This window comes from Amphiprion ocellaris, chromosome 11, assembly GCF_022539595.1.
Source record: "Amphiprion ocellaris isolate individual 3 ecotype Okinawa chromosome 11, ASM2253959v1, whole genome shotgun sequence".
Taxonomy (NCBI): domain Eukaryota; kingdom Metazoa; phylum Chordata; class Actinopteri; family Pomacentridae; genus Amphiprion; species Amphiprion ocellaris.
The window spans coordinates 32,058,555-32,083,679 of NC_072776.1; the positions used below are offsets into that span (position 1 = coordinate 32,058,555).

At 36.1% G+C, this 25,125-nt stretch overlaps 2 protein-coding genes across 2 annotated transcripts in view; one reads left to right on the plus strand and one right to left on the minus strand.

The window, feature by feature from the left end:
* Positions 1 to 1,428: 1,428 nt before the first annotated feature.
* si:dkey-69o16.5 (Alpha-aspartyl dipeptidase-like) lies at positions 1,429 to 11,428 on the plus strand. Its single transcript, XM_023269544.3, has 8 exons — positions 1,429 to 1,769; positions 3,347 to 3,435; positions 4,061 to 4,135; positions 4,253 to 4,332; positions 5,058 to 5,231; positions 10,463 to 10,522; positions 10,627 to 10,709; positions 11,263 to 11,428. The coding sequence occupies exons 1-8, from the start codon at positions 1,675 to 1,677 to the stop codon at positions 11,327 to 11,329; spliced, it is 723 nt and encodes a 240-aa protein (XP_023125312.1). The 5' UTR covers positions 1,429 to 1,674; the 3' UTR covers positions 11,330 to 11,428.
* Positions 11,429 to 12,147: 719 nt separating this feature from the next.
* itgav (integrin, alpha V) overlaps positions 12,148 to 25,125 on the minus strand; it is a 66,397-nt gene continuing 53,419 nt past the window's right edge. The window contains exons 25-32 of the mRNA XM_055015101.1: positions 24,206 to 24,286; positions 23,831 to 23,936; positions 22,841 to 22,999; positions 20,880 to 21,011; positions 20,440 to 20,553; positions 20,129 to 20,236; positions 19,362 to 19,481; positions 12,148 to 17,116 (exon numbers count right to left, since the gene is read on the minus strand). Of these exons, the coding sequence (XP_054871076.1) occupies positions 17,024 to 17,116; positions 19,362 to 19,481; positions 20,129 to 20,236; positions 20,440 to 20,553; positions 20,880 to 21,011; positions 22,841 to 22,999; positions 23,831 to 23,936; positions 24,206 to 24,286 (913 nt within the window). The 3' untranslated portion in view covers positions 12,148 to 17,023. The remainder of the gene's footprint in view (positions 17,117 to 19,361; positions 19,482 to 20,128; positions 20,237 to 20,439; positions 20,554 to 20,879; positions 21,012 to 22,840; positions 23,000 to 23,830; positions 23,937 to 24,205; positions 24,287 to 25,125) is intronic.

A 25,125-nucleotide genomic window follows, 5' to 3' on the forward strand; every position in this document is an offset into this window, starting at 1 on the left:
AAATATAATGTATTTTAAAAACTATTTTTTATTAATAGATTTAATTTTTATTTATTTGTCATAATTTATATAAAGCAAAAAAATATGTTGTATTTTTAAAACAATTTCTTTTATTAATAGATTTTATTTTATTTATTTGCCATTTATTACATGGATTTTAGAGTTGCATGTTTATAGATCAAAAAAACAACAACAGATAAAACAAATATGTTGTATTTTTTAACTATTTATTTCATTCATAGATTTTATTTTTATCTATTTGTCTTATTTTATATTGATTTTAGAGTTACTTGTTTATAGGTAGAAAAACACATATAACAAACAAATATATTGCATTTTTAAAAAGCATTTCTTTTATTAATAGCTTTTATTCTGATTTGTTTCTCAAATTTTATTTTGATTTTAGAGTTACATGTTTATAGAAAGAAAAAAATCATCTGATAAACAAATGCATAGTATTTTTTTAAAATATTTATTTTATTAATAGATTTTATATTTATTTATTTACAGAGAATAAACTGAAAAGAAATAAGTTGGAGAATTTTATTTCAATAATATATTCTATTTTAAACATATTAGTTTTAATCACAATTTACGTGTCTAAACTTAACATGGGACAAATTTAAAATAATAATAATGCCTATTTTTAATGTACTTTTTAAAAACCTTTTTAAATCCTTTAAACCCCCCCTTTTTGCATTTAAGAACTTTTGATTTTTATGATGATTTTATTCTGTGATGTTGTTGGCTTCACTGCACAGATCAATATCAATAAAAGTGAAGAATTAGTTTTTATATTTACCTTTAGTAGCAGTTTCACACCTGCTACTTAATTCATTAATCTATGTATAACATCTATCTATAATACATTCATTTAATTTGCTCTGTAAAGTGTTGTAAAAAGAAAAGGAAGAAGAAGAGAAAGAAGCTTTTCCCCTGACAAAAAAATGGGCCAAAGAAGACGTAGCAGAAAGGGAAGAAGTAGGTGATGAAGAGAAATTTAAAAAAAAGATGATGAGGAAGAAGAAGAAACAGATGAAGAAGATAGCAAGGAGAAAAAAGATGAGAAGAAGAAGAAAAAAGAAAGAGGAGAGGAAGATGAATAAGAAGATAAAGATGTAAAAGCTACAAAAGAAGAAAATGGCAATGAAGGAGAAGATGATGAACAAAAGAAGATAAAGCAGGAAAACAGAGAAGATGGAAAAGAAGAGGAAGGAGATGAGAAGAAGATGCTTTTGTTCTCATAAAAGTGGCTTGATGAAGAAATTTCTATCACTCTTGACAGATGTGGACCCACGATGAAGAAAAAAGAACAAAAGGAGAAAGAAAATGATGAATGAGAAGCTTTTATTTTGATAGAGTTGAAGTCAAGAAAACAGAGCTTTTATTGTGAAAGAAGCAATGTGAGTAGCTGTTTTGCTTCCGGTGGAAAAGCAGCTCACATTAACAGTCTGCAGAATAAAAGTTGTTGTTTTTGATCAAAATAAACTTTAAAAACATAAAAACAGCAGCAGAGTGTGTTGATCTGAATGAATTAATAAACACTTTAAGCGGAGATCGGAGCAGATTTAACACGACAGAGAGGCACCATCAGCGGCTCTCAGCTGGACTCTGACCCCGGAGCTCCGGAGGACCGAAGCCGCGTCTCTCAGCCGGAGCTCCGCCAGTGTCACCATGAAGAGGAGGCTGCTGCTGGTGTCCAACTCCACCCTGCACGGCAGCGGGTACCTGGACCACTGTCAGCAGAACATCTCCAGCTTCTTCGGAAAGTAAGGTTTACTGGACAGAAAGCGCTTAAAAAAGTCGCTTTAGACACGTGACGAATTCCGTTTAAAATTTGAGCATTTTTAGTATTATCGAGGTAATCAGGCAATATTAATAAAAATATAAATATGTCTGATAGTTACTTGTTAATTATTAGGCGTGTGGTAGAGTTCGGCTTGCAGCAATACTTTCATATTTTAACAGAATTAATTTTAAATGGCAAAAATCATATTGAGGTAGCCTTGTTTTTAACAGGAAACGGCCATTAAAACGTCAGATTTGTAAATGGAGTTTGGTACGAGAAACTTGGAAACAAGTTAAATTTAAGCACATTTTAGATTTATGCTTGTACTGCTTCTACTTATGTTTATATTTTAGGACACATTTTCTACTCATGTTCACATTTTAGGTCATATTTTTGTACTTATGTTCATATTTTGGACTTATCTGTATGTTTTGTACTGTTTATATTCTGACTTGGAACGGGAGCAACTGTAATATAGGCATTTTCAAGTATTTCTGATTCTAATTATTACATATATTTAAGAAACATTCAGAAAAAGAAACTGACTCAGCAGTTGTCTGGTAGTGGAACTAAAAGTTGACAAGTAAGCACAGTCAGGAAATGGCGAATTCCATTGGAAAAATGGGTAATTTTAGATTTCTGTAATATTCAGATAACAAACATATGTCTATGAACACGTTTGGTAATGATTCGTGAACTTATGATAATGTGATAAAATTCAGCATACAAATATTTGTTTATTATGGACAATTTAATCTAAAAAATGCTCAAAGTCCTGTTATAGACGATGTGTATTAACCCCAAAACAAACACTAAAACTCCAGATATTGAAATGGAGTTTGGCATGTTAAGAATTAAGGGTGCTACTGTATAAAAACATGATATTTATTATTATGTTATGTTTTATTTATTGTAAGAAGCTCAGTTTAAGTAGAAAATACACCAGGAGTTCAGGATTTTTTTCTGTATTCTAGAAAACCAATAGCAAACTCCATTTAAAAATTGAGAAATGTAATATTTTCTTCTTTAACGGGAAACAACCGCATTTTTATGAACGTATTTGATAATAATTAAGATAATATTATAATTATATTATATTATTATAATAATATAATGATAATATTAAGTGACATACACGTGATGAAATCCGGCATAAAACTGCAGTTTCTGGGGATTATTTTTGGTGGAAAAAATTAATCACAAATCTGAAGTCATGTTGTAAATGACGAGTGAAACGATCCTTAAAATGGCAGATTTTCAAATGGAGTTTGGTTTGGAGATTATGCTGCAAATCAAACCTTTAATACCAAACATACACGCCTCTATGAGCGTGAATAATAACCAAATGTACCTCAGATTTGTGTTTAAGTGTAGCGGTTGTGGTGTCGTGCTACAGAAAGTGTGTATTAATTGCTAAACAGCCAATAAAATGTAATTTTTTTTTAGCTGGAATTAGGATTAATGCTCACGTAATCAAATCTGTCTTGTCTTTATATTGATTGTATGAATTTATTTTATTTTACTGACAGTTTTTGTTTTTTTGTGTGTGTATTTCAGAGATGTGAAGAAGGTTCTGTTTGTTCCATATGCTCTCCATGACAGAGACGCTTATACCAAGACAGCCAGAGACAAGTTCAAGAGTCTCGGTGGGTTTTTGGGATCATTTGTGTCTTTGTTTTTCTTTAAGTTTATCAGTTTACTTTCTCTAAATATTTATTTACATTTCTGTGTAGTTTCTTTATGAATTTCTAGTTAGTTGTTCTACATATTGACTTTGTCTATATGTGCATTTTGAGTATTTCCTGTTTTTTCCTTGTGTATTCTTTATGTATTTGTCCCTTTGCCTTTTTTTGTTTTTGTTTTGTGTGTGTTTTTTTGTTAGTTTTTTTGCTTTTCTATATATTTGGGTAGTGTTTTCTGTGTATTTATGTGTATTTCTGTCTACTGTCTGAGCTGTTCTGTGCACTTTTGTTCCATTTTCTATATTTTTCTTTATTATATGTTTATTAATGTGTATTTTCTTTGTGTCCTTGCCTTTCTGTGTTTTTTTCATTTTAGTTTCTTCTCTGTAATTTTGTGCATTTTCCTAGTTTTTGTCTTAATGTATTTGTATTTTTCGCTTTTTTGTGTGCGTGTTCTTTAGTGAAAGTTTTTTTTTAAAATATATATATTTGTGTGTTTTCTTAGTTTTTTTAAATGTTTTTTTTCTTTCTGTGTATTTGTTGTTTTAAATCCTCGTTTTTGAAAACACAGACTGATGTTTTTCTGCAGGTTATGACGTCAGCAGCATCCACGAGGCCTCAGATCCCGTCGACGCCGTCAGGAAGGCTGAAGGCATTTTTATAGGTGAGAATAAAATAAAAAGTAAAGCAGCAGTGAAGAGTTTTCCTGCTGATTCCTGCAGATTGTTTTGTTTGCCATCATTCTCAGCATCCAGACACTAACAGAAGCTTCTGTCTTCAGGAGGAGGAAACACTTTCCGGCTGCTGAAGAGTCTCTATGACAACAAGGTGGTGACGGAGATCAGGAGGAGAGTGATGGAGGTGAAACAGTTTATATCTGAAAACAGGCTGATGATGAGACGACTTTTAGAGGACAGATTCTATCAACTTTGTTCTCTCAGTTCTTGGATTTTTAGCATCTCAGAAGTGTAGATTTACTGTTTTTTGTTCATATTTTATTGTAAACTGACTGTAAACTTCTGCAGACCTTCATTAACAAAACAGGGAATTTTGTGCTGATACAATAAATGCAGAATGTTTGGTCATTTTTCAAGTAAAAAATGAGGAAAAATAAATCCCCCAAATCTGCAGATTTCAGCATCTCCGAAGTGTAGATTTGCAGTTTTTTTTTAGGTCATATTTTATTGTAAACTGAATGTAAACTGCTGCAGAAGTCCATGAACAAAACTGGGAGTTTTTCTCATTTTTCAAGTAAAAAATGAGGAAAAAAATCCCAAATATCTGCAGATTTCAGAATTTTTTGGTGCCTTATAGACAAATAATGAATGGATTCATGAAACAAATAAGCACTTGATGATAAAAATCATCCTTTGTTGCCGATTTAGTTCATTTGAAGAAACCAAACCTGCTGCAGGATCCTTTGAGAAACTCCATAAAGTCCAGCTAAACTAAGTTCTGCTGCCAGAAAATGAACAAAATCCCCTTTCTGATGCAGGAAACAAATAAAAAGGACTAAGCTATAAACTGTATAAACGTCCGTCCCTCTGTCCTCCATCTTTAGAGTCTTTCTTCCTTGTCGTTTACAGGACGGCGTTCCCTACATGGGCTCCAGCGCCGGCACCAACGTGGCCACCGTCAGCATCAACACCACCAACGACATGCCCATCGTCTACCCGCCGTCCTTCTCTGCCATCGGCCTCGTGCCCTTCAACATCAACCCACACTTCCTGGACGCCGACCCCAACAGCCGCCACATGGGGGTGAGTCGGAGACGTTCCTAAACCTGGTTAAAGCTCCTTAAAGCTCGTTAAAGCTGGTTAAAGCTGGTTAAAGCTGGTTAAAGCTGGTTAAAGCTGGTTAAAGCTGGTTAAAGCTCATTAAAGCTCGTTAAAGCTCCTTAAAGCTCATTAAAGCTCGTTAAAGCTCCTTAAAGCTCGTTAAAGCTCGTTAAAGCTGGTTAAAGCTGGTTAAAGCTCATTAAAGCTGGTTAAAGCTGGTTAAAGCTCATTAAAGCTCGTTAAAGCTGGTTAAAGCTCATTAAAGCTGGTTAAAGCTGGTTAAAGCTGGTTAAAGCTCGTTAAAGCTCGTTAAAGCTGGTTAAAGCTCGTTAAAGCTGGTTAAAGCTGGTTAAAGCTCGTTAAAGCTGGTTAAAGCTGGTTAAAGCTTGTTAAAGCTGGTTAAAGCTGGTTAAAGCTCGTTAAAGTTCGTTAAAGCTGGTTAAAGCTGGTTAAAGCTCATTAAAGCTCGTTAAAGCTCCTTAAAGCTCGTTAAAGCTCCTTAAAGCTCGTTAAAGCTCCTTAAAGCTCATTAAAGCTCGTTAAAGCTCCTTAAAGCTCGTTAAAGCTCATTAAAGCTGGTTAAAGCTCATTAAAGCTCAGCTTTATGGTGCTTCTTCTTTAGTTTTACTATTTTATGATAATTTAAACATCCACTGCTCTATATTTTACATCTAATAATCTGATTTTTAACTCTGATTACTTCACTACATGCAGCTCATATTGCGTATTTGGACTTGAATGTGATTTTAAATGCAGGACTTTTACTTTACAGGGAGTCGTTTTTCAAAGTTACATTATTTATGCATTACCCAAACTGCAAACCTCACCACTGGGTTTAAAATATATTTTAACTTTAAAAAAGAATCACCACAATGACAACATTTCTGAGCCAGAAACTGCAGAACTTCAACCAAGAATCTGAAATTTTCAGCTCTCAGTGTTTTCTTCATGCATTCCATGTTTTTCTATGTAATTTTGTGTTGTTTCTGTGTAATTTTCTAGGTTTTTGTGTATTTTTTCATCTACGTCTTTCTGTGTATTTTCTTTGATTTTTGGTGTTTTTTGTCAATGTGTTTTTGTGTATTTTCTTGATTGTTTTGTCTTTGTGTAGTTGTATTTTTTGGGAGTGTTTTTTGTTGTGATTTTTTTCTCAGTGTCTTTCTGAGCATTGTTCTTCATTCTTCACTTGTCTTGATGATTTTTTTTGTATAATCGACGTACTTATATTTAATTAAAACCACTTTATTTTGCACGTCTTTTTAAAAGAATTTGCAGAAAAATGTGTGTTTGCACTAATCAGAGCCTGTAAAAAACTAAAAATTCTGCACTACTCTGCCATTTTTTTGCAACTTCTCTCTTGTTTTTTGTATTTTTTTCTCCATGTTTTTTGTGTATTTTCTCTTTGTACTTTTCTGTAGAGTTGTCAGTTTCATTTCCCTGTTTATCCTGTTGTATTTTTTCTTTATTGTTATTTCTGATGGTTTTTCTTTATGTATTTGTGTATATTTTAATAGTCTTTTGTGTGTTTTTTTTCCCTCGGTGTCTTTCTTCGTTGTCTTCACGTATTTCAATGTAGTTTTTACTATTTACTTTTGTGTGTTTTCCCATTTTTCTCCTTCACCAAAACTGCACAAATCTGTGATATTTCATTAAAATCACTTTATTCTACGTCTTATTTGAAAATTAGCAGAAATAATCATCAGATTTTCAACTTTCTTAACTGCAACATGCCATTTTGTCAAAAAACTCCCCTAAATCCAACCTTTAAATCTGTGAAATCTCATCAAAATCACTTATTTCACGTCTTATTTTTTAAAATTGCAGAAAAATGTGTATTTGCACTGATTAGATTCTGTAAAAAGCTAAAATTTCTGCACTAATCAGCTCAACCATGAAGCTATCAGTGACTCAGGTGAGACCAATAATCACATTAGAAAAATTCAGAGACTCTTTGGCTAAACTGGTGTTTTTTGTTGCATTTTTGGAAAATAAATATCAAATTCAGTTTTATTGTTTTCCTTTTTTGAAAGATTATATGCATTACAACTATGCAGTACTGCAGTTTTCTCTCAAACTTTGGGTAATATTGGACAAACGTTGGGTTTTACAAGTCATTTTGTACAAATATTGACTGTTCTAGTCAAGTTTTAAAACATTCTGGAAAGGTTTTGAATCATTTTGGACAATTTTTGAATCACTTTGGACCAACGTTGGGTCATTTTGGACAGATATTGACTGCTTTAGTCGGGTTTTCAATGATTTTAGACCGCTTTTGAATCACTTTGGACAAACTTTTAGTCATTTCCTTCAGACCTGGAGTTATTTTTGAGAAACATTGGGTCTGACTGTTCTAGTCAAGTTTTGAAACATTCTGGAGCAACTTTGAGTCATTTTGTTGTCTGTCACTTTAGACAGATAATGATATTTTAGTCAAGTTATTATTTCGGACCGCTTTTGAGTCATTTTCAACAAACTCTGGGTCTTTTTTGGACCAACATTGGGTTTTACAAGTCATTTTTGTACAAATATGAACTATTTTAGCAAAGTTTAAAAACATTTTGGATGGTTTTGAATCACCGGACAATTTTTGCATCATTTCAGACCAACTTTGAATCATTTTGTTCAGATTTGGAGTACTTTTTGACAAACTTTGGATCTTTTTGTACAAGTTTTCAGTAATTTTGTACAGATATTGACTATTTCAGTCACGTTGTAATTAATTTTGGACAGTTTTTGAGTCATTTTGGAAACAAACTGGGTCCTTTTGGACGTATATTGACCATTTTAGTCAACTTTTAAAATATTTTGGACAAACTTTGTCCAATTTTGAACCAACATTGACTACTTTAGTCAAATTTTGAAACATTCTGAACAGTGTTTTAATCACTGTGGACCAACTTTGTGTCATTTTGTTCAGATTTTGAGTCATTTTCAACTAACTTTGAGTGACTTTGGACAAACATATCAAATTCAGCTTTAGTTTTTTTCCTTTTTTAAAAAGATTTTATGCCTTCCAACTATGCCGTACTGCAGGAGTTTTCTCTCCTTCTTCACGATTGTTCTGTTTCCACGGAGCTGCAGGACTTTATGTTGCAGTGGAAAATGAACCCACAGAGTAAAAGTGTGACAGAAGACAAATAAACTACTGAGAATCTCCTGGAGGTTCAGAGTCAGATGCTAATTGTTAAAGTTCCTCTCTGATAAGAAGCTGCAGTAAAATGTTGCTGAGCTTCTTTATCTTTCAGGATGATTGATTAGATCATTCTAGTCACTCTGATTGGTCGATTATCTGCTGCATCAGCATTATCACTGATCGTCTTTATTGCCAGGGTCCAAGAAAAAACGATAAGTTCTAAAGAAAAGAAGATCTCAGAGTACTTTGAACACATTCAGATCATAAATAATCCTCTGAGCCTCGGGGAAAAAACACTTCAACAACCTAAAAGAGAAATCTGTTTGATTTTTACAGAAACTCCCAGAATTTCACATTTCTACTCAGACTTAGTTATTTATTATTAAAAACTTGATCATGTAATCCCAACTACATGTAATCTATTACTGCACAACAATGTTCACACATAAACAAACTGTAGAGTTGCATTATTTTATCTTCATATTCTGTGTTTTAATCACTGCAGACGTGAAAAATAACAGAAATTAAAGACATTTTGCGTCAGAGGGAAAGTCAGAATTGTTTCCAGACAGGATTTGAGGCGTAAAAAGATGAGAAATATTCAGTTTTTACATAAAGTCTGTCTTTTTTTCTGCATATAAACAATAAAATGATGCATGTAGCAGCTGTAAAAATCCAAACTCCTGCAGAAAAACCAGCAGCTTCAGTCTGAGCTGCAGATAGTTGCTGCTTTATTGTTGGTTCTCTTGTGTCATTCTGAGGAAGTTCAGCATCACGTGAAACTGTGAAACTGCAGCAGCTGATAAATAAAATGCAGCGTCAGCAAACAAACAGAGACGTTTGTTCTGACGTTGTCACACTTTGGAGACTCCAGGAAAGACTTTTATTATGTTTCTACAGCATTTAAATGAAATCCTCTCTGTAGAAAATATTGTCCCAGTAATTACTCCTGCAGTGTAATAATAATAATAATAATAATAATAATAATAATAATAATAATAATAATAATAATAATAACAACAACAACTGGAGCAGCTACTACTGACGGTGTCTTGAATTTTCTTCGTCCTTGAACGACTCTCTGAACCCCAGAGTTAAAAGGCAAGTTATCATTTCAAAAACTACTTATCTGTGATGTTCCGTTTCATTGAACAACTTTGTGATGTCTTATTAAAACCACTTTGTCTAATAAAAACACAAAGTAATTTTCTGGCTCCAAAAAACATTTCTTCCTCCTGTGTTGTGTCGCCCCCTGGTGGCCACTGATGGTTATTACAACAATAAGAGAAGCGCAAACCTTAAGTCATTTTGAGGTCCTTCTGGACAGTTTCAGAGTCATTTTGTAAGATATTCACTGTTTTCACTGTTTTAGTCAAGTTTTACAACATTTCAGACAAAATTTTAGTCATTTTGGACAAATATTGTGTCATTTTGAGTAGATTTGGAGTCATTTTATACAAATATTGACCATTTTAGCCAAGTTTCAAAACATTTTCAACAAACGGGTCATTTTGGACAAATGTTGGGTTTTACAAGTTATTTTGCAGTCAAGTTTTAAAACAAAGTGATTCAAAAACAGTTTTTGAGTCACTTTTGACAAACGGGTCATTTTGGACAAATATTGATCATCTTAGTCAAGTTTCAAAACATTTTGGACAGTAAATCGTTTTGGACAAATGTTGGGTCATTTTGAACAGGCTTTGGGTAATTTTGGACAACCTTGGGTTTTACAAGTCATTTTTTAAAAGAATTTTACCATTTTAGTGAAGTTTTAAAAATTTTGAAGTTTTTCAATCATTTTTGAGATTTTGAGTCATTTTGAGCGATTTTTGAGTCAGTTTGTACATATATTGACCATTTTAATCAAGTTTTAAAACATTTTGGACAGTTTTTGAGTTATTTTGGACAAACTTTGGGTCCTTTTGGACAAACACGGGTTTAACAAGTAATTTTGGACAAATATTGACCATTTTAGTCAAGTTTTGAAATGGTTTGGACAAACTTTTGGTCATATTGTACAGTTTTTGAGTCGTTTTGGACAAACCTTGTGTACCTTGCTGACAGTATTGTCGTCTTGCAGGAGACCAGAGAGCAGAGGATCACTCAGTACCACGAGGAATCCGACACTCCATCAGTCCTGGTGAGTTACAGCGAAGGGAAGTTCACACGGTTAGATCTCAGACATCCTTACAGGTGAAACTGCAGCTTTAAAAAGAGAATTAAAGGTGTTGTTGGTGTTTCCAGGGCCTGAGGGAGGGATCCATGCTGCTGGTGGAGGGAAATAAGGCCACGCTGCTGGGAACCACCAAGGCCCGATTGTTCACCAGGTAACCAACCATCAGCTAAAGGATAATACGATGACTATACTACCTTAACCTTACTGTAACCTTAATCCAAGCCAAACTTAGCCTTATTCTGACTCCAATTTAAACCAAACCTCAACCCTCTAAACCCAACAGTGGATTTAAAAGTTACACCTGGTCCTTGAACTCACCTGTAACGTGACGTCCTGTTGGGAAAATAAACCAAATCTAAGCTTAAAATTGTGATTTATTTTGGCGAAAACATGTCTCATTTCAAAATTTGTCAAAAATAAAAGCAGATTTTGTAATAAAAAACAAAAATTCTGCATTTTTTTTGCTGCATCCGGGAAGCCTTAGCTAACGTTGCTACAATCAACAGACATGTAACAAAAATTTAGAGACTTCTAGGTTGAACTGCAGGCTGTGTAGAGACAAATCAAACATTTAAGCAGATAAATATCAGTAGTATGTTGATTATATTTTCCTGTGTTGGTAACTCTTGGAGGCACTTAGACACTGTTGTACAAGTTGTTTCATCATGCTGTACGTACAAACGTTGTGTATTTGTGTGTTTCAGGGGGAAGCCCACAGTGGAGTACGAGCCGGGCAGCGACCTCAGCTTCCTGCTGACAGACACAAACTGACCAATCACAGGGCAGCATCAGCTGGACGTAACCACGGAGACAAGACTGTTCTCTTTATGATGTTTCTGCTTCAAACAGAATAAATATTTTAAGGATAAACCTGTTTTGTGTCTGTTTGGTGAACATTGTACCTGCTAAATGTTGTAATTTAAGCTAATTTAAAAGTCTTGTTATTGACGTAAAGACAGAACAAAAATCACATCAATCATTTAGTCCATATAAGTTACACAATCATTAAAAAAAACCCTCAATAATTCCTGTTTGGACGGATTTTGAGAAATTTTGCATGAACCTTGGGTAATTTTGGACCAACTTCAGGTCACTTGGGACCAACTTTGAATCATTTTGGACAGACTTTGTCTTATTTTGGATCAATTTTGGGTAGTTTTTGATACATTTTGAATAATTTTGGACCAACATTGGTTCAGTTTGGACAGATTTAGACAATTCTAGTCAAGTTTTAAAACATTTTGGACAGATTTTGAGCCATTCTGGATAGATTTTGACTATTGCAGCCAAGTCTTAAAATATTTTGGATAAATTTTGAATCATTTTGGACCAACCGTGGGTCATTTTGGACTAACTCTGGGTAATTTTGTACAGATTTAAAGTATTTTAGTCACATTTTAAAACATTTTGGACAGATTTTGAATCATTTTGGACCAACTTTGGGTAATTTTGGACCAATTCTGGGTCATTTCTGGTTCGAAAAAAAAAAATTCTTACACCAAGAAAAAAAAAAGAAGTGAAAGAAAACAGTAAAATAAAGTAAGATTTTAAAAAAGACGTAAAAGAAAGAACATCAAGACAAAACAAAATGAAAATGTGAACAAATCAGTTTATTTCAGTTCAAAGGTGAAATCATCTCTTTATGAAATCGTTATTTTTTTATTCTCTAGGTGAAAGAATACATACATCAAAAATAGTCAATATTTTCTCCTGGCAGAAAGAAAGACAGACAGAGTGGCATTAAATAGAAAACATAAAACCCTCAAACACAGACACACAGCTGCAGGACCGACATCAAACCACCAGATTCAGTTGGTTCAGGAACGTTTGACTTTGACTTTACTGGAACTTTTGTTATTCTGCTGTGTTAAAATGTCAAAAATTCAATTCAAAACATTCACATGGCAGTAAAATTTTAAAATAATGTGAGCAATTTGAACCAACTGAGGTCAAAGTGAATTGATTTGGGTCCTGCTGAACCCTGGTGACGAGACAAATGTCTGATACCACCTTAGAAAAGTCTTCATGGAAGGTTTGAACAGTGCAGTGAAGCCAGTCTGTCAGATACCGCTGACCTCAGATCAGTGCTCCCAACAACCCATGTGTTACCTTTAATAAACGGAGTCGACTTAAAGTTTCTGAAATGGACTTTATCAGAAAGTTTCTGTTGGAAAACACGACTTTCTGCCAAAGCTGGACGAGTTTCGGTCTTAAATTTGATAGAAAAATGTCAAAATTGGAAATTTTTACCAACATTTAAATGGAAATATGAGCTAAGCAGGGCTGCAAGTAAGAAATATTTATTCTCTGAAGGTCTATAAAATGTGTGCTGAGAGTTTCCTGTTACCAGCTCCCAAAGCTGAAGATGAAAAGGCTTGATTTGGATAATAAACGATAATATTCAGCAGGGATTTGTGTTGATTTGGCTAAAAATGTACAGTTTTGTTTGAAAAAGTAAAAATAAATACAGTGTGATTTCTATGTATGGTGAAGTAGATTTATTATTATTATGCTCAGTGAATGTGTGCATTTATAAAGGACTGTGTTTAATGTCTGCACGCCAAGCACAGTTATAATAAATGGTATTTCCACTACAGAGAGTGGTAGAAAAAGTTAAAAATCAGCAAATACCAGCAAAAATACAACATTTTTCATCCCTAATGTTCGGTTTTCAGTCTCTTTAACCAGTAATTCAAAGTTTCTTCAAATGTGGTGCAGAATTTCACAGGAATCTGCAGAGAATTATCAAAAAAGTGAGAATTCATGTTAAAAACTCTGCCAGTCTGCCAGGAATATGCTAAAGTTTCCCTTGAAATATGGAAATTCTGGAGTATTTCTGTGAATATTTGGTTTTCTGGTTGTTTTTCAATGACTTGTGATCAAACTACAGCTGATCAGTTGACTTATTAGTAAACTCTTCAGAAATAACATCTACGTGTGATTTTTGCAGAGAAATACTTCAGTTTTGACATTTAAACACTTTCCAAAGTGCTCAACTTTGCCTCATTTTTAGTCTAAAACCAAAGACTTTTCTGTTTAGAATGACAAGAAAAACTGACTATTGTTTGAAAAATGACTGCAACAATAAAGAAATATCAAGATAGTTCTTCTGAATTTTAATTTGCTGTTAAATGATTGACAAATTCATCATTTTTGCTCCTGTTTTTTAGCCAATTCTGTTGGATCTGAAAGTCCTTCAAATAGTTTTTTAACAAACTCAACACTCGTCTCAGTGTAAAAAAGGCAACCAAACAATAAACTCTTGTCCTTTGTGGTATCAGGGTTTGTATCTGCAGTATTTCAGTGATATCACCAGTAGTTTTAGTTCAGGTCTGACTGGAAACGAACTACATGAAAGCGGCGTTTGGAGGCAGCAGAAGGATGAAAGCAGCGGATATAAAGTTCTAACTAAAGTGTTCTGTGAAGTTATTTCATGGTGATCGCTAACTGGAGTTATATATATTTTTAAAACTATCATCGACCTTAAACATTAATTCATAATGCAAACCCAATATGGGTAAATAGCAAAGTTGTTTTTTTTTCTTTTTTTTGATATATTAACACACTCAAAATAAAACAAACAAACAAAAAAAACATAAAACAGCAACCTGCATTTGTTGCATTTTTGTTCTCAGTTGCCATTTTTTAAGGAAAAATAACATTATTTAAAAACACCAGAAGTGGAAGGACAAAGAGGCCTCAGTGCAGGAAAAAAGGCGGGAAAGTAACGACTGTAACTGACCGTTCGTTAAGCCCCGCCTCCCTTAGTTACTGTTGCTATGGCTGCAGCCACTTGCAGAGCGTCTTTATAAATGTCAAATATTATAATTCATCTGTTGTTTTTATTCCTTTTGTCCATTAATGAGTCCAAAACTCACATCTTTACATGTTGCTGCTAAATCCAGCATGAAAAATGAGCAATCGATTATCAAAACTGCTGCAGATTAAGTTCCTTTTGATTAACAAATCACTGTAATTGTTGTCTGTTTATCCATTAACACATTTTGTGCTGTTCATCAGGGCTCCCTCTCTAGAAATTATTCTTAAATAGAGCTGGAACTTAAGATATAACAACAAATAATTGCAATTAATTCTTCCATATTTTCATACTTTGTAGATGTTGGTGAAATATGTGTTAAATTACGCTCAATATGGAATTAAAAAGGATTTAAAGTTAACTTTAGTGACCCCGCGGAAACCCTATAGTTAGCTAGTTAAGCTAACATTGACTCCATTGCGAATAAAAGTCAACTGATTTTTACTTTTGATTACTGCAAAAATGGTTGCAAATGTGATTATGATTGCTTCACGCATGATGCTAACATGCTAACACAGTGATACTAGAAAGCTATTATGACCACCAGTTGACGATTTGAGCATATTCTTGCCTTCCTTTTGTTATTTATCACAAAATTATTTCCGATTTCTGATGCATAAAGGTGCTCAGTAAATATATATTTTTCTCTTCTAAATGGCACTCTCTGATAATGAGGCTAACCAATGAGTTTGGCTAACGTAGCGTAACGTCTTTTACACAACTTTTACACCAATTTCCAAAAAGTGTAACAGCAACCTCGGCCTGTAGGGGGCAGCGCACCGCTTTCAACATACTGACAAATCCAAAAAAATTCGGGTTTGGAGTTTAGCGAACGATTAATTCAACAGGACGAATTATTAACGTAACATTTGCATTGATCTGAACAACAAAAGAAAGACATAATAGCTTCTGCAAAAAAAAAAAAAAACAGTTTCTCGATCTTACTGAAATGAGCTGGACCCACTACGAATAAAACATTAAAAAAATGAATAAAACACCCGAAAACCAGCATCCCGAAGCGTGAAACCAGCTCCCCGACACACGAAGCAGGAAGGAAAAGTTGAAGAGGAGTACGTTTACTCGTGTAACTCCACCATGGTCCCCAGTCACAGAAAACTGAACCATCTTCACCCAAAAACATCCATCAGCAGATTTCATGTTGCAGTTTTCTGTCAATTAATCAGGTTACGATGACAGATCGATCTGTTTAAAGGAGGTTAATGCAGTTACCCACAATCCTCTGGTTCGTCATCTCGTTTTACAGCTTTAAATTGAGCAGATTTTATCAGAAATGTTCAATAATTTAATCTCTCTCTTGCACAATCATTTATTTTCTCTTTTTCATTCATCCATTGATTCTGTGTGACTTTGAAACTGCTTTTTTTTTCATCTAGACGTGGTAAAAACTTCCCTGGTGTCCTTTACGAACCCAGAGAACTCTGAAAAACGTCTATCAGCACTTCTGGCACCTGCAGCTCAGCAGCCGTTTTATGTTTGGACAAATAAAAATATGTGCAAATTCAGGCCAATCTCCATGTGATCTGGTGCAAAAAGACAAAAAAATTTTGACACTGTCACCTCATTTACGTGTTGGAACGAACCCACGAAAGCATCCAGACGTGTTGACTAATACGTTAAAGGAACAGTTCAACAGTTTGGAAACTATAAGAAGCTGCAGCCGGTTTGCTTAGCTTAGCATAATGACTGGAAATGAAGGGAAACTGCTAGCAAGGGTCCACCCGGAAGCACTTCTGAAGAAATGATGAATATAGAAAATGTAAACCAAACTTTGGGGTTTTATTTTTACATCTTAAGTCTTTCTTTAGCTCAAAATAAACCAAAAACGCTGCTTAGAAGGAAAATCTCATGTTGATAATAATGAGAATAAATCTCAAACTTAATTTTACACCAAATCTCCATTTCAGTTTGAATACAAACTTGCTTGTTTAGTAGATTTTTAGTTGGATCTTATTAATTTTTATAAAAATTTAAACATACAAATGACAAATTGTGCTTTCACTCTTTATCTGCTATAATCTAGACATATTTAACAACATTTAAAGTGTTTAATAACCTTTCTGTATTTCAAGGACATATTTTGTATTATATATTACAAATGTGTGTCCACAGGAAGTACTTTTTAAATACTATAATAAGTATTTCTTCTGCTTCCATTATGGTGTGCTATGAAGCATTAATTACATGTTTATATGTGGTTTATTAACGCTAAATTAATTTTGTAAAATGCCGAATTGTTGCTTTTATACTTGGATTTTTGTTTGTAAAATTTGAGGACCGAGCTGTTTCCAGTCTTTATGCTAAGCTAATGCCAGCTAGCTGTCTGTTGTAGCATCACACTTAGCATAAACGATCTAAACGTGTGAACTCGTTGATGGGTTTTATTTTCCATAAATGTCAAACTCTTCCTTTAACGTTGAGGATTTCACATGTGACCAGTGTTTCCCAGCTTCTCTTTTGGCACAAACACAACATGATTTAGTAAAAAATAAAAACACCTCATTAAACCCTAAACCAGTACCATTATCTGCCATCCAACAGTTAATACAGTGAATTCTCTCAGAGGCCTTTTTTTTACCCTGATTTCTTCTTCTTCTCTCCTGGACTTTCAGTTCATCACAGTCGGTCCTCTAAGCGTCAGTGTTGCCGTTCTCCTCCGGCTGAAGCTGCTCCTTCTCGGTGCAGTCGTCCTGCGGGGGGCGCACTCTCTTAAAGAAACCCAACTGTAGAAGAAGAAGTAGAAGATGACGAAGAAGTATAAGAAGATGAATAAGCAGAAGAAGAGGAAAAAGACAAAGGAGACAAAGGAGAAGAGGAAGGGGAAGAAGACAAAGAGGAGGAAGAAGAAGACGAAGAGGAAGAGGAGGAAAAAGAAGAGGAGGAAAAAGAAGAAGACAAAGAGGAGGGAGAAGAAGACAAAGAGGAGAAGGAAGAAGAAGACGAAGAGGAGGAGGAAGAAGATGAAGAGGAAGACGAAGAAGAAGAAAATGAAGAGGAAGAAGATGAAGAGGAGGAAGAAGAAGATGAAGAGGAGGAAAAAGAAGAAGAGGAGGAAAAAGAAGAAGACAAAGTGGAGGGAAAAGAAGACAAAGAGGAGAAGGAAGAAGAAGATGAAGAGGAGGAAGAAGAAGACGAAGAGGAAGAGGAGGAAAAAGAAGAGGAGGAAAAAGAAGAAGACAAAGAGGAGGGAGAAGAAGACAAAGAGGAGAAGGAAGAAGAAGACGAAGAGGAGGAAGAAGAAGACGAAGAGGAAGAGGAGGAAAAAGAAGAGGAGGAAAAAGAAGAAGACAAAGAGGAGGGAGAAGAAGACAAAGAGGAGAAGGAAGAAGAAGACGAAGAGGAGGAGGAAGAAGATGAAGAGGAAGACGAAGAAGAAGAAAATGAAGAGGAAGAAGATGAAGAGGAGGAAGAAGAAGATGAAGAGGAGGAAAAAGAAGAAGAGGAGGAAAAAGAAGAAGACAAAGTGGAGGGAGAAGAAGACAAAGAGGAGAAGGAAGAAGAAGACGAAGAGGAGGAGGAAGAAGATGAAGAGGAAGACGAAGAGGAAGAAGAAGAAAATGAAGAGGAAGAAGATGAAGAGGAGGAAGAAGAAGATGAAGAGGAAGAAGAGGAAGAGGAGGGGTAAGAAACAAAACAAAAAGATGTATAGCAGAGGGATGAAGAAGAAAAAGCAGAAGAAGAAGCAGATCAAGAAGAAACCAAATAGAAATCACATATTTAGTCCTGAATGTGAGGTTTCTCTTCAACAACATGTTATCCTCTTCTTCAACCTTTATTTAAACTTTTTTCAATAACAACAAACCTGCGCAAAGACACAAATAATCAGAGGATGTTTATCCAAGAGTCATTCCACCTTAATTCACCACATTTAAAAAAAAAAAGTTCACGACTGACCATCTCATATTTGCCCAATTTTTTTTGTATGTTATTAAGAAGGTGGGTCATGTTGGTCTTTGCAGAGCATGGTGGTGGCAGTATCATGCTGTGGATCAATGTTTAAAGAGCCATAAAATGAGAAATAATGTAGCTGGAGTCCTGAAATTTTGCAGGTTTGTTGATATGTACATCTGGATTTTAATGGTACAACCCTGCTTTGATCATCCATCCATCCATTATCTATACACCGCTTAATCCTCACTAGGGTCGCGGGGGGTGCTGGAGCCTATCCCAGCTGACTCGGGCGAAGGCAGGGGACACCCTGGACAGGTCGCCAGTCTGTCGCAGGGCCACATGCAAAGACAAACAAGCACTCTCACATTCACACCTACGGGCAATTTAGAATAATCAATTAACCTCAGCATATTTTTGGACTGTGGGAGGAAGCCGGAGTACCCGGAGAGAACCCACGCATGCACAGGGAGAACATGCAAACTCCATGCAGAAAGATCCCGGGAAAGCCGGGACGCGAACCAGGGATCTTCTAGCTGCAAGGCGAAAGTGCTAACCACTACGCCACTGTGCAGCCCCTGCTTTGATCAAATAATACAAACTAGCTATATGATGGTGCAAATTTGGTCAAAAAATTTCTGTCAGTTTCCTAAAACCTTTATTTTTTACCTTAAGAGGAACTCGCAATATGAGCTTTAAAAATGTAGAGTATGGTGGCAGTCAGAGGCACTTTATGAGGAAAAAAATCCTTGAAGTTGTGTTATTTTTTTTGTATTTATGGTCAATATTTCAACATTCTTTCAGCAGGTACGATGGTGAAACCACTCCAATAGTGTCCCAGCTGGAAGAGTTCTATAATATTGTTACTGGGATAAAATAAAAAACATCCAACTCCTAGCGCTTCAAAAATCTTAACTAACAAAACTGTGGCAGAAATCCAGTTATTTTTGAAGAAATTATCTTACAGTGTGAGCAGTGCAGCACTAAAAACAAGAAATGAGACAAACAAAAAAAACAACATACAGCAGCTAACAGATGATCGGTGGACATCTAGTTGTGTTCGTAGTTTTTGTTTCTCACCTTGTACATGATGAAGATTAGCAGCGCCAGCAGCAGAAGTCCGGCCAGAACAGCCAGAGCCACCACCCAACCCGGTACCGGCGGAGGACCGTCGGTCACCCATATCACCGACACGCTCACCTGGAAACACAACATTCAGCAATAAATAAGTCAGAAAATTCACCTTTTACACCTTTAACAAGTCATTTAACCCCTTGGCATTAGGTAAGTAGTCATAGTCAGACAATGAATCAGCTATTTAGTCATAAATATCTGCAGTTGTAGTTGAAACCAGACTTCAAAATAAACCCACAGTCCTCTTTGTTTGACATTGAAACAAGTAAAAATGCGGTAAATTCTGAGACAAGACTTTACAGAAGTGATCTCGAGAGGTTTTTAAGACCAAAACCGATCTCAGCTAGTTGAAAACTATTGACTAGTTTGTGTCTCTTTCCAGAACATTTGATGAATGTTTGAAAATGCGATCAGGAACACCAATCTAAAAGTATAGTACAGTTTGAATAAGACTTCTTTGGCTTGATGGAGCAGCAATGTTACATATTTGAGGTCTGAAACAGGCTTTGGATATTCATATTTAATTCATTTAAGTTCTCCACTGACATCTTCTAAACATCAGATGAGGACTTTTTGCTGCCTGTGTTGGTAATAATGACAGACAGACTGTGTTTAATACAACCATTGAGATCAGTGCAGCTGTGGCTTCAAGAAATCTCCCTAAAAATCTAACTTCAAACACCAAAATCAATCAGTCACTGCTAGCGTCTCACAGTTGTGCTGTTGGATGGCAGCTCCGTCTCCAGGTTCTTGTACGGCATCTCAATCACGCTGAAGGAGGCCGTGGATCGAACCACATACGACCGATTCTGGTTCTCAGTCTGAAAACAAAATTTTAAAAAATTTAAAAAGTCACGTCAAACAAATCCATCCTGGAAATCCAACAACCCAAAGATGTTTAGTTTACTGTCATCACAGAGGAAAGAAACCAGAAAATATTGAAATTTAAGAAGCCTGAATCTGAAAAACTCTGCATTATTTTCTTTAAAAAAAGACAAATTTGTTAGCTTGTTTGTTTGTTTACCCTGAGGAAGTTGTTGACATCCAGCCGGGAGTAGATGAAGAGGATGGCATTCTTCCTCCTCTCCAGACGGCCGACTTGACATCTCAGCCGCAAACACTCGGCTGTGTTACAGTCCTACACAAAGACACACACAGATAGCCATTTATTCAGCCATTTATGTTCCAACAGGAAATTATACCTGATGGAAGAACACAAACGAAGGTTTTTCTTCAAGATCAGAGAAACTGTAGAAGTTCGAGGTGAAAGAGGGTTAAAAAATATTCCAACAGACAGATTGTGAGGTATTAAAGATGCAGCAGGTTGTTGTCGGTAGGTATTTAGCTCTGGAGCATCAGTTACCATGGAGATCTAGCCCTGCATCATCGGTTATCATGGAAATTTATGTCTGCAGCATCAGTTACCATGGAGATCTAGTGATTAGTGTTTACAAGTGTTTGTACCAGTATCTGCAAGTCGCTGGTTGCGTCTCGGGCCTCCACATCTCTCTTCATGACATGGTTTCGGTTCCGTCCCTCCGACTCTCGTTCTCTGGGTGGAACAACGCTGGTGTTCTTCTGGGAGGTCAACGGGTTCTGAAACAAACACACAGAGTTTGTACAGTGCAGCTCAGAGTAATGACCACAGGGAGTAAACTCATGGATCTAAGCCAAACTTTCTCATTTGGCTCTAATCTGGAAATATCTGTCTCTTTAGCAACTAAAATCTGACCTCTAACTGTGTGAGGAGGAAAAACGCTTTTTAGAGCTTTATTAGACCTAAACTAATCAGTCCCTCCAGGAATTCGCGATGTTGCAATCGTGCAAATTCACACGAATTCAACCAATCTCTGCGAATTCTGTGCGACCTTGCAATTTTGTCCAATCACCGCAGCTTTTCTGCATTTTTGGCCCGCCTCCCATGCGTTCCACCAATCATAGCAGTCCCCAGCGCAAACATAATGCACGTACGTCACTGAATTCACTTCCTTGTTTTTGGTTTGAAGATGCAAACATGTCCGATTCTAATGTCTCTCATTTGCTAGCAAAAATTACTGCTGAAGACCGTGAAAAACAATTCATTCCCTGATGTTCTTCACCAAAGCGGAAGTAAACTGTTTTACACTCGTGTAATATTGTGGTGGAATACAAAAAAAAAAAAAAAAAAAAAAAAAAAAAATCGATTGTCGAACACTTTTCTACCAAGAAACATATCAGGAGAACGGCTGAAACTAGCAGACTACAGACCAGACAGATCACCGTAATGGAAGCTGTTGCATCCAGATCTGTTGGAGCTCTGAAAGAATGAAGGGAAGTTAGAGTAATTATTCCGGATCCACGGATTTGTTTAGGATTTCCCATTGAGATAGCAGCACGGCGTCTGATAGCGGCACAGTAACCATGGCAACAAGTGAACGCTACCTCAGCGGCCTGCTGATAATCACATTATTGCTCCTACTATAAATCCACCACTGTGGACGTATCGGAAATGATACAAGGAACAATTGATTAAATTGTGGGCGTGTTTCTGAGTCCCATCAATTCCCGCTGCCCGCTACATATTTAGGTCATGCGATTCAGTATCCGTACATAACCTACACGTGCACAACACACACAAGGTCAGGTAATGAACAGTCTTGGGGGAGTACTTTGCTCTCTGAATGCTTTTGTTGTTAACTGACCAGACAAGCCGTGAGCGTGTGTGTGTGAACACGTGTGTCAGGAAGTGAAATTAACTTTTTAAGCCACTGACAGAGATGTCCAAATGTGATTCAGTCAATAGTAAATTATCATTTTGTGCCTTAAATCTACCAACCACTTCATGTTAAACCAGTATCTGGCTGCTGCTAATTTACCACCATGGTATGCCAGCTTTTGTGTAAATGGGTTGGAGCGTTAAAGAATTAACTTCGGAATAAATATTGTCAATTACAATGTTGAAACGTTCTAAAAGTGAGGGGGGAGAGGTGAATATTAGAATCGGTTCGTATCATAACGTCTGACGGAGGGTCACAGCGGGCGAATTGACGAGACGAATACTGAGCGTGCGACGTCGTCCGGGGGGGGGGGGGGGGGGGGGGGGGGGGGTGTGTGTGTGTGTGATCCGAATATTCGGATCTCAACATAAATATTCGGATACCACCGTCACGGCCGAATATTCGGATATCCGGGTCAAGCCCTAATTCCAGCTTCTTCTTCTGCTCATGTTGTCTCTAGCGCCATTTTCTGACAACTTTATTTACTCTAAAGCAGTTCAATTAAGTCCAAAGTTTCAAACAGTTTGCTTTACATTCCCTTCAGGATTATAAAAATATCTTCTAAAGTACTTTTCTAGAACTCAGCAAAGCTTTGATGGAGCCATAAAGAAGCTCTAAGGTGTGTTTTTGTCTCTGTTTTCATTCCTGTTTGTGTGTTTTGTGTCTTACGGAGACGTTCAGTGGGTTGATCTGAACTTCGGTGGTGCAGTTGATGGGTCCTTCGGTCTCGTAGCTGGTGATGTAGAGCAGAGATCCGTTCTTGAACTGGTACGGCCACTCCACCTCCAGCGACGCCTTGCTGAACGTACTGGGTCCACTGTTCAGGAGCTGAGTAAATAAAGTCAAAACTGTAGTCTGGTATCTCTTTCTCCTTCCAAAAACACTTTTAACAGACAGAAACTGGTTAGAAAAGGTTCGGAAGCTCCAAAAACAAACACTACGACTCATTTGGGAGCAAAATGATTCATGTCCGATGTCTGTCGGGAGGTTTGCTGAATCCTAAAATAACAGTTTTATTCATTTAGCACCTTTCATTCCATGCAGTGCTTTGAAAACAAGCAGTATTTGGCCAAAAACAAACAATAAAACACTGAAAAACAACATAATAATCTAAAGCATAGAATCTCATATTGCACACAAAGGGAAGAATGTTTAAATAATTACCAAAGCACTGCAAAATGGCTGAATTTTAAAGTATTTTTTTTAAGTTTTGCATTTTAAAATAAGATAATACCACTGTGGAATTATGCAGTCAAACTTTAATTCTCATTAAAAATGTGGGGAAAAAAGGGATCTTGAAAACTTGTGAAAGGATTTTATATTTTCCAGGTAATTTCTTAGAAACTTTACCTAAAACATTTGCTGTATTTGGCTGTAAATGATGGGATATTTTGAAGAACATTCAACACAGTTTAGTGCTAATTGATTACAGTAGAACAATAAAGAATGTGCTGTTTTTTAGAACACAACCACCTGCGTATTACATTTGAAATTGCTAGAAAAATAGGAAATGATGTATTGAGAAAGTAAAAAATATCCAGCAGATGTTCATAGTGAAACCAATAAAAACCTAGAACTACATTGTGCTGTCTGTCCATCCCATGTAAATAAACAGAGGAGCTAAAAACACCTCTGTCTCCTCTGTGTGAGTGTTTGTACCTCGTAGACGTGGACTATCTGCGGTCCGATGTCGTCTCCGACTACAGGAGGCTCTTTGGGTTTCCAGTTAGCGATGGGAAGCAGCACCTGACCGGGAGACGACGACCTGCAGAAAAAACACGACCAACTGCTTTTATTTCTGTTCAATCTGCAGCTAAAGTCACAAACAAATCAGAAAAGATAATACGAAGTTGTTCACACTAAACTACTTATAAACTAAAATTATTCAAGTACTGGACTCATAACAGATTATCAAACTGTCTCATTGAAGGTTTATTTCTACCCACTATGAGACAAAAGAACAATTCTTATTCACACTCATGTTGTCATGTAATCTATTGACGACATAAAAATATAAATAGAAGTGTGTTTTACCCTCTGATGGATACTTTGGCGAGGACGGCCAGCTTGGTGACGCTGGAGATTCGAGGGCTGGTGTTGTCAAACTGGTTGGAACTGAAATATAAACATGATAAATCAGCTTCATGTGATAAAAAAACTACACAAAAAATACAAAACAAATACAATTATGGAAATAAACAGGGGCTGCACAGTGGCGTAGTGGTTAGCACTTTCGCCTTGCAGCTAGAAGATCCCTGGTTCGCGTCCCGGCTTTCCCGGGATCTTTCTGCATGGAGTTTGCATGTTCTCCCTGTGCATGCGTGGGTTTTCTCCGGGTACTCCGGCTTCCTCCCACAGTCCAAAAATATGCTGAGGTTAATTGATCATTCTAAATTGCCCGTAGGTGTGAATGTGAGAGTGATTGTTTGTCTCTGTATGTAGCCCTGTGACAGACTGGTGACCTGTCTAGGGTGTCCCCTGCCTTCACCTGAGTCAGCTGGGATAGACTCCAGCCCCCCCATGACCCTAGTGAGGATTAAGAGGTATATAGATAATGGATGGATGGAAATAAACAGACAGAAAAACAAGCTCTGTTGCTGCTATGCTAAAAGCAGCCACTAGGTGGCAGACTAGACAGAACAGTTGAGGTCGTTTGTAATTATGACTTCCTATTTGACTAATATATCAACAGGATTTGTTTAAACTAATACAAATATTGACACAACGATGACTTATTTGTAGAGGTCATTCAGAGTAAGAGTCATTGGGGAGACATGCAAGGCATGTATATAAAAAGGGGTATAAAGGGTGAAATAATATTGATGTAATGTCTAAAAATATTCCTAAATTGTCCCAACAAGTCTGTAAAATATTCATAAAATTACAGAAAATATTAGTAATATGTCTAAAAAACAATAGGCAGCGAACCATAACAGAAACATGGAAATAACATA